Below are 15,152 nucleotides of genomic sequence, written 5' to 3'. Positions count from 1 at the left end.
ATTAATATAGACTCACACATGATTAAATTAAACATGCCTTCTGGTTCATGAAGGACCAGATCTTCATGAAGTGAAGATAGAATGAAATACTACAGTGTTGAGCACACAAAAGTAAAGGAGTCCGGATTTTACAAAATGTCCATGAATACTAGGTGCTATTTTGTTTTCAGTTTAGTCTGAAGTGTGAAACACACAGTTCTTAAAAAAAAACAAATATAGACTCCTGTCTTCATGCATGAGTCATAAACTAATCAGTACTCATTCCAGTTAGCTGCCTGACTCAAACTCTTCCAGTTTACTGTTAATTTTCACTTTAAACTTTCTTAACAGGGTGCAAAAAATAAATTCCCTTCTGAAGTTGGTAATCTACAAAATAGCTCAAAAGACATGTGACTAGCTATGTGTCTGAAAAATAATGAATATAATAGGAAAACTGATGCTGGAAGAATTAAGTAAGGATACTGTTTCAAATCTGAGTGGCCAGAAGAAAGACAGGGAAGAAAGGTATCTACACACCCTGAAAGAACAAGAACCCCTTCCTGTGTCCTCCTTTCTTCCCCTTTCAGACCCCTTTTTGGGGGAGAAAGGAGAAGAAATCCTAGAATCATAGAATCATTGAGGTTGGAAAAGACCTCTAAGATCATCGAGTCCAACCGTCAACCCAACACCACCATGCCCACTAAACCATGTCCCTAAGCGCCTCATCTACTCGTCTTTTAAATACCTCCAGGGATGGGGACTCCACCACTTCCCCGGGCAGCCTGTTCCAATGTTTCACCACTCTTTCAGTAAAGAAATTTTTCCTTACATCCAATCTAAACCTCCCCTGCCGCAACTTGAGGCCATTTCCTCTCGTCCTGTCGCTTGTTACTTCGGAGAAAAGACCAACACCCACCTCGCTACAACCTCCTTTCAGGTAGTTGTAGAGAGCGATGAGGTCTCCCCTCAGCCTCCTTTTCTCCAGGCTAAACAACCCCAGTTCCCTCAGCCGCTCCTCATCAGACTTGTTCTCCAGACCCCTCACCAGCCTCGTTGCCCTTCTCTGGACACGCTCCAGCACCTCAACGTCCTTCTTGTAGTGAGGGGCCCAAACCTGAACACAGTATTCGAGGTGCGGCCTCACCAGGGCCGAGTACAGGGGCACGATCACTTCCCTACTCCTGCTGGCCGCACTATTGCTGATACAGGCCAGGATGCCATTGGCCTTCTTGGCCGCCTGGGCACACTGCCGGCTCATGTTCAGCCGGCTGTCGACCAACACCCCCAGGTCCTTTTCCGACAGGCAGCTTTCCAGCCCCTCTTCCCCAAGGCTGTAGCGCTTCATGGGGTTGTTGTGGCCGAAGTGCAGGACCCGGCACTTGTCCTTGTTGAACCTCATACAATTGGCCTGGGCCCATCGATCCAGCCTGTCCAGGTCCCTCTGCAGAGCCTTCCTACCCTCGAGCAGATCAACACTCCCACCCAACTTGGTGTCGTCTGCAAACTTACTGAGGGTGCACTCAATCCCCTCATCCAGATCATCAATAAAGATATTAAACAAGACCGGCCCCAGTACTGAGCCCTGGGGAACACCGCTCGTGACCGGCCGCCAACTGGATTGAACTCCATTCACCACAACTCTCTGGGCCCGGCCGTCCAGCCAGTTTTTGACCCAGCGCAGAGTCCACCTGTCTAAGCCGTGAGCCGCCAGCTTCTCTAGGAGAATGCTGTGGGAGACAGTGTCAAAGGCCTTGCTGAAGTCCAGGTAGACCACATCCACAGCCTTTCCCTCATCCACTAGGCGGGTCACCTGGTCATAGAAGGAGATCAGGTTGGTCAAGCAGGACCTGCCTCTCATGAACCTGTGCTGGCTGGGCCGGATCCCCTGGTTGTCCCGCTCATGCCTTGTGAGCGCCCTCAAGATGAACCGCTCCATAATCTTCCCCGGCACCGAGGTCAGGCTGACAGGCCTGTAGTTCCCCGGATCCTCCTTCCGGCCCTTCTTGTAGATGGGCGTCACATTGGCAAGCCTCCAGTCGTCCGGGACCTCCCCCGTTAACCAGGAAATAAAAATCCTGTTGCACAATTCAAAACTGTGGAATGTGCACAGTTCCAGCCGGGGTGAAGAAGAGTGGTTTTATTTCCATCTCCCTTTCTCTGCTTGCTGTAGCAGTCTGGGTTGAATTTTTGTTTGTTTGTTTGGTATTCCTCCCCTAAAAAACCCCCAAACCAGCAAGTAGTCTGGTGTACGAGTCTTCTGCTTAAATTGCTGATTTGACCTAAAAACTCAGGACCTTATCAGAAAGGATTTTGTTCGGGGGGTAGATCTGGCCAGTGCAAAGCAGATGGGCGGTAAGGAGAAGTGACTGGTCAGGTGGCAGGGACAAGGCTAGGCAGCCCTGTTTTAAAGGCCAGGGGATGTGTGTGGCAGGAATAAAGATCTGAGGTGCAGAGAAAGCAAATTATTTGTCCAGAGTTGCACAAGAAGCCTGTGGTAAAGGAGGGCTCGAGTCAAAGATAGGTACCTGGTCTAGCAAACAAGCACCTCTTTTTTTCTTTCCCTCTCTTCTCTAGAAAGGCTATTTTTAGCTCTGGCAACTCACTGAGGCCTTAGTGAAGATTACTATTAATTTTGCATATGCAATTTCTGTGAGATCATTGCAAAGTTGTGCAATTTTATTTCTTGGATGCACAATGGATTATTTTGCTTTTGTTTACATTTACTTTTCCTTGTCTTCAAGGTATAGCGCTTCAGCACTTTTGCTTTTGCAAAAACACAGGACTGCAGCTTCTTTGCAAAGTTCCTCCTACTGCAAGGACCATTTAATTTCAGTTTTTAGTGGCTGGGCTTCGCTGCCGGAAATGACCGTAGTGATTGAAGTTCCTCATAGCCCGAGCACAAAATTGACTTGTAGCTTGGTGCCCAAAGGAAACACTTCATAATCTATGGTGACTTTCTGCACTGGGAAATATGCAAAACCCGGGTGCACATGAAAACAGAGGCTTGCAGTCCCAGCCGCCTCCTGAGGAGCAGAATTATGGACCTGCTGCAGCACATGTGAGACAAGGTCCATTCGTGTCTGTGTCAAGGAACGGTCCAGCAAAGAGAGATTACCTGATAGCTGCCGTGCTGTGCTATGCGAATTTAATTAATTTCATGGATTGGTTCATTGTGCCAGGTGAGAGCCTATTTTCTCCTCCTAAGGGAAAAGAAATTTAAGCTCTCAACAGCTCTACTTACTCTGTAGTTGCAAATGTTTTCTAAAGTAAGGATATGCTTTATGTCTTTTTAATCTTTCTCACTTACCTGCTTTAGCCTGTTGGTCATACTCTTAATGAAACTTCCAATTATATATCTTGAAAGACCAATAAATGATGTATTAGTTAGTAATGGTTAGTAGAATGCTTATAAAAATCACATCTGTTAAATGCTTGAGATTCATATTTTTAAATGCAAGTCTCTTATAAACAGAGTTTAGCATACAGAGCAACTAGTCTATTTTTGTGTCTGGATTCTACAGAGATTTGACTAAGCTTCCCTTTATTGTATACAGCAGCTTACCAGGCCTTCTTTGGATCTGGTAGATAGATCTGACTTGCCTTTTTCTGAAGAATAGTGATGCCATTCCCCCCATTAAAAGTACAAAAATTACGTTATTTTTGTGCAAGTTTGTTTAGGGGAGGCTTAACTTCCTCATGCCCTGCTGGAAATTGTGTGATTTCTACAATGAAGAGTGTAACATGACTGTGTAAAGAGAATGGAGACGCACTTCCTTAAGCACTGCCTACCAAATTTACAAATTGTTTTCTAATAAATAATATCCTCCTTCCAAAACAGGATTTTTATTTTTTTTTTTTTTACCTAGCCGTGAACAGCAAAGCATTGCTTCTAGTAAACTGGTGGGAAATCTATGTTTTTTCCTCCCAGTAAACTGTGGTCTGTGTAAATTCTTCTGTTTAGCATCACTCCTAAGCATCTACCATGCTTCCAGGGGTCTGATTTATAAATTAGGAGGAAACGCTTGTTGTGAGCTTGCTATATTTTACTTCTGAGTGGCCTGGAAATCGTAAATGTTTTAAAACCTTGCAAAAACCCAAAGGATAGACTGTTAAATTTGGAATTAATATCTAGTGACAGTACACAAACTAATTACTTTTACTACTTAGACCATTCAGAAATTTAAGACATTTGGCCAGTATCTTTAAAAATTGAGAGGCTAGCGGGTTTAGGAGTTTAAGCTTTTTTCTTTTGAACACTTCTTAACCACATATAAGAGGGAAGGAAACAAGTAGGAGTGCACGCCGAATGATACTGCAAGACTGCTAGTGAAAAACTTCAATGTATGAGTTCTATGGTCAAGTAATTTTCCCTGGAGAAGGGCAGGGCACAGGAGAGGATGAAAACATCTTCGAGCAAGAACTGGGATGCTAGGAGGGTATGCACTTGGAAGTATTAAGTGCAAGCAGTCACTTGGCTCATTCCAGGCGTTGAACTATTCTTTGGCTCCTGTACATGCTAAGAGCTTAAAATTTTCAAGAAGGCCCGTGAAGTAAAGCTTGCCTACTTGTTAACAAGCTCAGTTTCTTGTGAGTGAGGTACCTTCAGGGACACGTAAGAATTCAAGAGCAGGGGTGGGGATAGTGTCCAGGCCTTTGAAATATCAAACATCTACTTTAATTACAGTATGTGACTAAACCACTTTTTAGTTAACTCTATGACCTCTTGGGCCATGGGGCAAATCTGTAAATTGCAGTTTATACTGCAATATACTGTTCATCTGCTAGAATTCAGCTGCACTGCAGAATTCTTGCATCAGTACTTTTGAGTTTGGCTGTCCATATGTATGAATGTATTGTTAAATATAAGTTAACAGGAAAGTGAAGGAGGAGAGGCTTGAGTATTTGTTTAAAAGTAAGCTGGTGGCAGTTATGAAGTTGTGGTTTCTGGGCAGTTTTGCTCACAGGCTTCCACAGAGTTTGCATCAATATTCACACAGAAAACAAGCTCTTCCACTTAACTGTCTGCTGGAATTGAGTCTTCAGTTTGTTAAAAATGGTGATCATGCAGACTTTTTCCGCTCTGATCTGTTACCCTGTTCCAAGCTGCTCGGATCAATGCTTTGTAATTTGCCAATAACTGGTCAGGCCAGTTATTTCAGTTACGTGGAGGGGATAACATTTTCATGGTGCTCAGTGTGAAAGTTAGAGATGAAGTTGTGGTTCAGTTCAAGTCTTGTGTTAGCTGTGATTTGTTCTAAATACTCTATTAGCCCAAAACTGAAGTTCCTGTAATACAGTATTTCTCTGTGTTGATAATCTGCTACCAGAAAGAATAGATACAATTGATTGTCCTGTTTTAATGTTGCAAAACGTTTGAATGAAGTCACTGACTTAAACTTCTGAGACCATTAGGAAAACCCTAAATACAGAATATGTTCAAGAGTCATTGAGAAACAGCTACAAAACCTCCGGTGCTGCTGTTAGGCTAGACCTTGATCTACACTGACTTCAAGTCCCATCAGTAACTAGTGAGGAGACTGATTATGCCGCAGCCACGGGGACTGTGGGAGAGCATGGATTTAGCTTTAAACTAGCTGGCTCAAGAATGCTTTTAAGGGGCTGCAGCAGCACAGTACATGGCATAACATGTAAAATACACTGTAGGAGCAGAACAGGTACCTCTTGCTAACCTCATCCTGAGCAACATTCTGCTGCAGATCAGCTTCTGTGAACATCGCAGACAATTTACACAGAACTTGTTTTCTTAGGTGGTGGCTTCATCCTCTTAATAGTGTTTTGATTTTGACTATTTTGGCAAAACTAAAGCTGCATGAGAAGAAATTTCTTTTTTAATTGATATCTTTCAATATCGGAGTAAAGGTACGCTTATTCAAAGCCGTATCTTCTGCTATTTTAATTTTTTTTTCAGGAATATAATGCAGAAATGCAAGACAGGTGAGATGGTAGATCTGCATGACGTAGAGCTGAAAATGACCTTTTTGTCTCAGCATTCATGCATCCATGAGGTACCAGATCCATGGATCCTCCCTCAGGTTGTTGCTTGTGTGACTTCCTTCCACACTTTTTGACAACTCTTCTAACCTTTTTCCATAGTTATTGAATGGTTAGAAATCAAGATGGAATTTCTGTCAGCCGTTTATCACGAATAGAAATGATCACTTCTGGTGAAGATTGTCTGTCATTGCCACCACTAAAAATGTTAATTCGTAAATCCACAGTTTTCTAGATCTCATCTGATCTCTGCAAAATTGTCATGGAAATATGAACAGAATTACACGACCGGAACCATGATCTGAATTACAGTAGTATTTCCCTGGCTATGGGCTGATTTAGCCACCATTGGCTAATGAAGACTGTAGCCATTTGCATCCTGAAAAATCCAACATGCGCTAATTTGAATACTGTATATACTGAAAATATTAACAGTTATTCTTAACAGAAGGAATTTAACTCATCTTAACATTTTAAGGTCATTAAGAAAATTTTAGGATTAGCTGTATGAAGATAGCAACCTCCTGGCTGCAAAACTCTGCCACTGTTCTGTTCCACGCTTTGTCCGTTGAAGTTTGAACTGTAAACTGTTTATGTGCTTAGGTACTAATGGTGCAAAAGAAACAGAACAGTCATGATTGAAATAGTGGGTAAACTGACTCTTGTAAGACCTCTATAGTGGAAGATCATGAATTTTATCTATTGTGATAAGAATTTTTAATTCTCTGTGTATCTGTGCTTGTGGTAGAGTAATGGTTTACATGTAAACTAGCAAGCTAAATGTGCTGCAGTTCTTGCAAGCCCTGTTCTTAAAATAAATCTCTGAGTTGGCAAATGAATAGAATTACAAGGAATGAGCAGGGTACTCTGCTGTCATTCAGTGTTTGACTCTGTTGCAGGGACCCTGATAGATATACAGAAATACTTCGAGCTTAGCGATGGGGACACAGGTCTACTGCAAACAGGTAATAAAACCTCTTAAGTTCAGATAGTTTACTTTGCCTTGCATCTATGTAGTCTGTTCCTAAAACACAGTCTAGTTACTTATTTCTTCTAGTTCCTACCCCTGTGTGGTATTGCTCACTTCCACTTGTGGGCAGGCTGACTACAATGCAAAACTGAAAGTCTTTGGTTCAGGGAAGACTGGAGTTGAGTCCTTCAAAAATCCTGCAGTATGTGAATCACAAAAGATGAAGGAATTTCTCAAGAAATACAGAACTTGACCAATTCACACGTTTTATTTTTGTATAGGTTTTTTTTGAATCTGCATTTATCTTTTTCTAAATATCAATCTACCTACTAGTTCTACAAACTCAGCCTGCCTTTAACCTCCGCCCTAAAAAATAACCTGAGTTTGTCTGAGGGGTGAAGAGTACGTACGGTAAAAGTAATTTGACCAATATTGTCTTTGCTTCTTCTTGGATTTCCAGTCTTCATCTTGTGTTACATGCTGGCTGCCCCCATCTTTGGATACCTCGGTGACCGGTACAATAGAAAAATCATCCTTGGAGCTGGGATTTTCTTCTGGTCTGTTGTAACATTAGGCAGTTCATTCATCAGTGAATCGGTATGTTGCTTTTTTAGAGGGTACTATGAAAATAATGTGCATACGTCTTGCAGGAGTTGGTAGAGTCCTTCTCTGATCACATATGGAAAAGCTGTCAGTGAGCACTCGCTCCCCAAGCCTGGACTAAATGGACGTTGTGCAGGAATGCTTTATGGGATGGCGGAGTCCAGCCCAGGCAATGGAGAACCCACACAGTGCTGTTGCAATTGATGGGATCTTATTTTTGTCCTGAATGTTTGTTGATTATGACCTTACAGTGTAGCAGCTTGTTTGGCAAGCTTGCGGTCCGCCGACCCTATCCTGTAATTCCCTCTGGGTGTCACTCTAAGAAGTCACTACTGTGCAGAAAGTAGAAAGCACAGCAGTGGGATGCGAGGGAAGCAGGTGTGAGTGGAGGGAATAGAGACATGCGCAAAAGGCAGTTGAATTCTTATTTCCTCTGGTACATTTGATCTGCTAAAATGCACCTCTTTAACAGTATGCTTTCTTTCTTGCATGGGCTTTTTTGGACTATGTCTTTTGCCTGCAGTATTACTGGATATTCTTTCTTTCACGAGGACTAGTTGGCATTGGCACGGCCAGTTATTCCACAATAGCACCTACCATCATTGCAGACCTGTTTGAGGAAGGAAAAAGGACCACAATGTTATCTATCTTCTATATCTTCATTCCAGTGGGAAGGTTGGTTTTCTTGCTAGTAACTGACCTGCCTTTTGAAATTCTGTCTGACCATGCCTGCAATTCAATATACCCTGACCCTTGATCAGACATATTTTGATGTATATCTGCATTGGCTCTTGCAAAATTATTTGTCACTTCCTTAGCATGTTTAAATAGAGGTTAGGCTTATTTCTGTATTTACCTTGAAGAAAAATTTGCTTTTTTCCCCCCAACATTTTTTAGGGAGAATCTAAACTCTGAAAACCGGTAGCCTTTGAATAAAATATTGAATCAATTCTAAAAGAAATATGTGCATGGGGGTAGGTAATTTATTTCTGGGTTTTGGAAGACAAAAGCTTTCAGACATGTGTTTACTTGACAAATTTTTCAAGAACTCTCCATTAAATGTCTCCCAAGGAAGAATTGGCACTTCCCTCTCTTGACATTGTGTCAGAAGAAGAGGTGGAAAAGGGCTTTTTAAGTGGTTCAGAGGCATACTTTTTATTAGAGCAGGCAGCCAAGGCTGAGCCCAGAAGGCAGATTAAAACTAAAGGAATTCCTGCAGGGCTTAATTCATGTGGCTGGCACAGAAAAGAATAAATAATAAACTGCTTTATGGGCTGTCTGATCCGAGTTTGCAGTGTCACTCCACAGAATATGTTTTCCAAGGGGAATCTGGGACATTATTGCTACCATCTCAAGCCTGCTCTGAGGAGGTTAGACTCTCTTTTTAATACTGGCTGGCAAGTAGACTACATAGACCTTGAGGGTTGTTTCTGTTTATCTGTTTTGAAAACTATGACAGAATACTTCTCTGTGCTCTCCTTAGCTGGCAAGACATGTCATTTCAGCCAGCAAGAATTCATTGGTGCCTACTGATTATTCCTTTCTGTTGCTTACAGTGGTCTTGCTTATGTCCTAGCAGCCGGCATGGCAGATGTCACAGGTGACTGGCACTGGGCATTCAGGGTGAGTTAATCACTTTCACGCATGGGGCTGAGCCATTCACTGTTCAGTCAGAATCATCACTGGGGTTTAGATTACTTATGTTCATTGTGTTAAAAGAGGTGAGCGGTGGAAGGACTTTCTACTGTCCGACTGGTCATGAACTTGGTGTTTAAGAGAACTCTTCCTGCAGGACAAGTGGAAGATTTATGTCTAGCTCTTGCAGAATGAAAGCAGGCATAAGTGAAATTGTACAGCAGCCAGGGCAGGTGCTGGTGTTCCTCTTACCTAAGGACACACTTGGAATGGTTGTCAGTGCACCAGGACCTCCTCAAACAGAGGAACCTGAAAGTAAAACGACCATTATACTGGTAGCACCAGTATAATTCTTCAGGAAAATACAGAAAGATTGTTTTCTGAAATGCTGCTGGGAACAACTTCTATTATTTGAGGGTTTCAAGGAAAAAACCCTCTTCTCTTCTGGTCATGTCATCATGATATCTCTCCATACTGAACACCTAGTGCTTTGTCAGATCCTCCTAACTTATCTATAAAATTAACTAGCAAGTACAGGATGAGTGGGGAAGAACGTTTACTGGAATAACAGTCTGATGTTATTCAGATAACACTGATGACTGCATCAGTGATTCTTGCATTTGTGGCCAGAGTACTATGGTACATTTTTCTTTCTTCGCATGTTTTTCTCCAAAATCAGAGGGAGTGATCATGTATCTGCATGGTGGGAAGGGAGGATCTATTATCTTTCCTCTAATGTCACCATAAATCACCAAAGTCACTCTTCTTCTTTACAAATATGACCTACAAACAGCAAGTCACATCTATTTCTGAACATATCTGCAATTCTCCGATATGTAATTCTAACACTGAATTTGAATTGCTGTGGAGTTTTCACTGTAAGAAAAAAGGTATCCTTGATCTAACCGGCCTTGTGTCTACAGATAACTCCTTGCATGGGAGGTCTAGCGCTGGTTCTTCTGATTCTGCTGGTCCCTCACAGGACCCAGAGAAGGACAGCAGCACACAGAGCACTGAGCATCTCCGGCACAATACGAGTAGCAGCTGAGAGACCAGATGTACACAGAACTGCCAAGACTACTTGGTGTCAAGATGTCATATCACTTGCCAAGAAGTAAGTGATTTTAGTAACAGAGGTTCCCTCCACTGAGGAACGACCATTCCATTATTAGAAATACGGCCATCAAATCCCGCTCAGCTCCTTTGTATCGCATGCTGTATACAGGATGATTGAAACACCATTTATAAAAAAAACTTTCTTCCACTCTTACAGGAATGCTACACAAGAGAGCAAAAATTTTGTTGCTTCTGCTATCCTCCCATTTTGAGGAGGGGGAAAGAGGCAAAGTTATGATGGCAGTGTGCTCCTATTTAAATCCAACGCTATTTTTTACGGTTTCCCCTTCCCTCTTGCTTTAACACGTGGGGTAAGCTAGATTGGCGGCATATTTTGCAGGTGTAACTTTACCTCTAATTCTTAGCGCCTGAGGAAGGCTGGATCAGCATGTCTCTTTATATGGTACGCGTGAGCCTGCTGTGCCTCTGATACAAGACTCGGCAGGACCCCAGTACGGTTTATAAAGTCACCGTACACGTTCCGACCAGCTGGCCCGTGGCTGGCCGGTTTTTAACCACACAAAAATTAAAGTCAACACCAGCTGACCGGCAGGACGAAGTAAAATACCGCTTGCGGCAGGTCTCTCGCTCCCGCTACCCCGCAGTACCGGCGAAAGCCCTTGCCGGGGCGGGGAGGAAGGGCTGGATCCGGCGGGAGAACAGCAGGTGCCGCTGTCGGCCTGCGGCAGGCCCGGCTCCGCGGCAGGCCCGGCTCCGCGGCAGGCCCGGCTCCGCGGCAGGCCCGGCTCCGCGGCAGGCCCGGCTCCGCGGCAGGCCCGGCTCCGCGGCAGGCCCGGCTCCGCGCCGCCCCGGCTCCGCGCCGCCCCTGCCGGCAGGCCGCTTCCCCGGGCCGCGCTCAGCCGCTCTGGGTGTAAAGGCCTGCCTTCCTGGGACCTTGCCTGTCTTCGGAGTGTCCTGCTTCTGGAGGATCCAGCGTTTTCTAATTGACAATTAGATTTGCGTCCTGTTTGCATCCAGAACAGCAAGTGCATTCGAGATCCGGTTTGTCGGATCACAGTTTGCGGGCGGTAGGGTCTGAAGTGAATAAAAAAAATGAACTTTCCTCAATCAACAATGAACCTTTCCGGCATTCCAACAACCAGACTCTCGTCAAAGTTGCTTTCCTACGAAGATGTGCCTTACAACCTCCAGCAATGTTGTAAAAATAGGTTTTAATTTTCTTTTCCTTTAGCAATTGATTTCCAAAGCATAAGGACGTACTGCCAGAAAACAGGTGGTTCCACTTTTAATCAAGTCCAAGAGCCCTTTTTCTTTAGAAGATGAAGAATTAGGTTCATATCTTAACAAATCCTCTAGTCTGGTGGTCACCTGGTCATTTGCAGCACTTTTATTTAGTCTTAAAGGTTTCATACCTCCCTATTGACCTCAAAGAGGACTTTCTCCTAAACTATTAACTAGAAAGAGACCAGTAAAAAGTTAATTTTCTCCTAGAGTAGGGAAGGAAGGAGACAAGATTTGGGCAGTTTTTAAAAATTATTCTCCTTTTGTATGAAAACTCGTTGTGCAGACCGCGAGTCTATTTTTACTTACTCAGGTAGAGTTAAGGAGCACTTCAGCCGCTGCATCTTAACAGTTTGGAAGACCCAGATGTTACTCTCATTTATACTGGTTACACAATCAACTTAAAACCTAAATCCTGAGGCATTTAGGCTTGCACATAGAACACTTTAATTTAGCTACTAAGCCATTAAATTCTTGCCCACTCTCTATTGTTGTACTTCTGCTGTCCAAAAGTTCACAGCAATTGTTTTAGCAAAGGTTGGCAATGAAATCTGCAAGAGACCAGGACTGGGATTTAACACAAAATCAGTAGGTCATACTCTTCGCTCCAATTAGTACTTTACTGTTGAAGTTCATAGATAAAGCCTCACCAAACTTCATATCTTCAAGGGAGTGCATTTTGATTATAAGATGTCTGAATGCATTGGTTTGTTATTGCTTGAAATCTTGGGTATTGCAGGTAGGCTTGCCCTTTGTCCTCACACCCCATTCTTTCTACTGTCTCTCATTTCTTTCTTTTGACTTTCAGTCGGAGTTTTGTCTGGTCCTCGCTGGGTCTGACTGCCATGGCCTTCGTTACTGGAGCCCTGGGAATGTGGGTACCGCTGTTTCTTTACAGGGCTCAGGTTGTCCAGGGCATTGTACCACCATGCCTCCAAGAATCGTGCAATTCATCTAACAGGTGAGGTGCACACGACTGTGGAAACACACTTGGAAACACTGCACAGTGCTAAATCACAGTTTGTTTCCAAAGGCAGAAGGTAGGATGTGACTGTGAACTCTTCTTGTGAAGGCAATTGGGTGTGAATGTTAGACTAAATTGCTTCCAGGTATGCTGAGACACTCCTATTTGTTTGTTTGTTTATAATCACTCGGTTAACTGGAAAGAGGCTGCCAGCCCTATTTAAGTAAAGTGGAAAGAAGCAGTAACAGGAACACTTGCGGGGGGAAAAAAAGGAGCAGCTTTAGCAAGGAGGCTTCAGTTGACAATTGACTGTGCACCCCAAGCTACTTAAATACCCACTTAAGTATGTTTAGATCCTGTGCTTTGGTAACTTTCCTATTATCTTCTTGTTAGTCTGGTTTTAAAACTCCTGCTGTGTTGGCCAGGTCATTGTGACTCCCAGTATAAAGCAAGCTCGATGAATTTGATCTAGTATCATATCATTACATCAAAACAGGATAATTTGGTCTTGTGAGTAACCGCCAGCAGAGCTCCGCTTACAGAGGTTGTCCAGACCAATGAAGATTCATGAATAAGTATCAAATGTTGGATGGGCAAGGGGAATTTACAACAGGAGAGGACTTTGAAGTAATCATAATACAACTTTTTGGAGATCACTTTTCCCCAGCTAGGAGGAGATTTTTTTTCCTTACAATGCGTTATCCAGAATAGAGAAATGTATTCAGTGTTCCTCGAGTCTTCATGGCTACCCTCAATAACGGTGAGCACTGGGACACTTCTCTTCTATGTACGGACTCCCTACCAGCGGCCTCCATACAAGTGTCCCTACCTTTCTTCTGGAGGTATCCCAAATCTGGTTTCAGTCTCTGCCTTCATGATGGATTTCCAAGAACTAACTGCTTACTACGTTGTCTTTCCAGGTAAAGACAATTAAAGGGAAAAGCAGTAATCATACCTTGAGTGTGTCCTCTGGTAATGGGGTTCTTTTGCTTTTCTGGAGTGGAATAACCGAGTCAACTCAAACGCTGTTTCCGAGTTGTAGTGTAACCAGATGGCTTGAATAGTCATCCACAAGTACTTCAATGGGAAATGCGATTGTCCTTCCACGGATGCCACCGTTGGCACATTACTTAATAGCGAATAATGCTGAGGAAGGGAGTGAACTCAGGAGTCTGGCTCAGGGTAGGCAGAGAAGGGAAGCTGAACATTTTAAACTGTTCGGCTGTATCTGTTAACAGATACAGTTTAAAACACTTCATTTATTAAGCTGAAGGTGTTAGCCTATGTTTTGTTTTCTAATCCACCTTCTGAATTATTATTCCACAGCAGTGTTGCGAGAGCAGACATGGTCTTCAGGGAAGTAAAATGGAGCACCTGATAGTTTAACCTCATGTACTGCTTCTTACAGGGTGCTTTAAAAATAACCTTGGCATAAGCTAGTGCCAGAAGCAGCATAAGGCTGGTTTTAGACTGTTATTCCAGGGGGATGTGAAGAAACATAACATAAACAACTATGTCAGACCTGTAGCTGATGGTGCTGGAAGAACTGAGCTGCACGTTCCGAGACCTGCTCAGGGATACTTTAAGGACGTTTTCCCCCTCTTGGCTGTTCAGCAGTTGCAGGCTTTGTTTAAGGATCAGGGCTGTGTCACTTAGACTCCCTGGAAACACAAATTCAAATGGCAGCACAGCTGACTCAGGTCTCAATCCTTTCAAGGTAGATAAATAGGCAGTATGAAGTTTTTATTTAGGTCTTTGTGCAGACTCTTTTGAACAGATCAGACAGACAGGTGAGCATTCTCAGACCCTAAAGGATCCCATAGGAGCCTTTCCCCGGGACTAGGCTTCTGTGCTTTCCTATTCCCAGTCAATTGAACTGTGCTTGCATTTAGTTTTGGCTGTTCCCTTTCCTTCCAGCTGTAGGTTTATTTCAGCTGCAGTTTATCACACATGAATTTTCTAAACACAATTCCACGAATACTTTGATCAACTAATGTCACCTTGGAACTTGCCTCTCCTGGACAAATCTCTAAGATAGTTATTCTGCCTAGTGACAATGTATATTGTCACTATCAAGCTACAGTGAGTGATGGATCAGAATCCTGAAGAACTTACAGGGAGAATACAAATATGCTTAAAGTTTGTTATCTTGTATAGCAATAGTTTTTTTTTTCTTGTAGAATTATTGAGTTCTTCCTAATCAGCCAGAAAGAAATTAAAAAGTAGATGCACAGTAGTTTAAAGGAATAGGTCATATCCTAGCTGGGTACTTTGCTTTGCAGGCAGAGAAAGCTTAGGAAAATGTACAGAACTTACCAAGTAGCACTCTGAAATATTTAGAAGCACTTGTGCTCAGAACACAGTGCTCCTGCCCCCGTTTGCCTCAGGAGAATTATGATGCATTAAACAATCAGTGGCACCACTGGTCTTGTTGCAAGAGACTTGCTTTGTCATTAGGATCTCATTTGGGACGGAGAGAAGAGCATTTTTGGAAGTCCCTTTGGAAGTTGAATCTTCTAAGCTATTCAAACACGTCCTTTTAAAACATGAACTTGTCATTCCTGGAGAACAGATTTGCATTTGCAGACACACAAAGCTGAGCGGCATTTGAAATTCTGCATTCAGAAAATA

At 43.1% G+C, this 15,152-nt stretch overlaps 1 protein-coding gene across 1 annotated transcript in view; it reads left to right on the top strand.

Moving 5' to 3' along the window:
• Nucleotides 1–2,950: 2,950 nt before the first annotated feature.
• Nucleotides 2,951–15,152, top strand: part of LOC143168176 (protein spinster homolog 3-like) — a 28,922-nt gene continuing 16,720 nt past the window's right edge. The window contains exons 1-7 of the mRNA XM_076354357.1: nucleotides 2,951–3,158; nucleotides 6,891–6,956; nucleotides 7,422–7,558; nucleotides 8,088–8,239; nucleotides 9,121–9,187; nucleotides 10,123–10,313; nucleotides 12,366–12,518. Coding sequence (XP_076210472.1) covers nucleotides 2,951–3,158; nucleotides 6,891–6,956; nucleotides 7,422–7,558; nucleotides 8,088–8,239; nucleotides 9,121–9,187; nucleotides 10,123–10,313; nucleotides 12,366–12,518 — 974 coding nt within the window. The remainder of the gene's footprint in view (nucleotides 3,159–6,890; nucleotides 6,957–7,421; nucleotides 7,559–8,087; nucleotides 8,240–9,120; nucleotides 9,188–10,122; nucleotides 10,314–12,365; nucleotides 12,519–15,152) is intronic.

This window comes from Aptenodytes patagonicus, chromosome 17 (genome assembly GCF_965638725.1).
Source record: "Aptenodytes patagonicus chromosome 17, bAptPat1.pri.cur, whole genome shotgun sequence".
NCBI lineage: Eukaryota > Metazoa > Chordata > Aves > Sphenisciformes > Spheniscidae > Aptenodytes > Aptenodytes patagonicus.
This window is presented reverse-complemented; position numbering and strand designations above follow the sequence as displayed.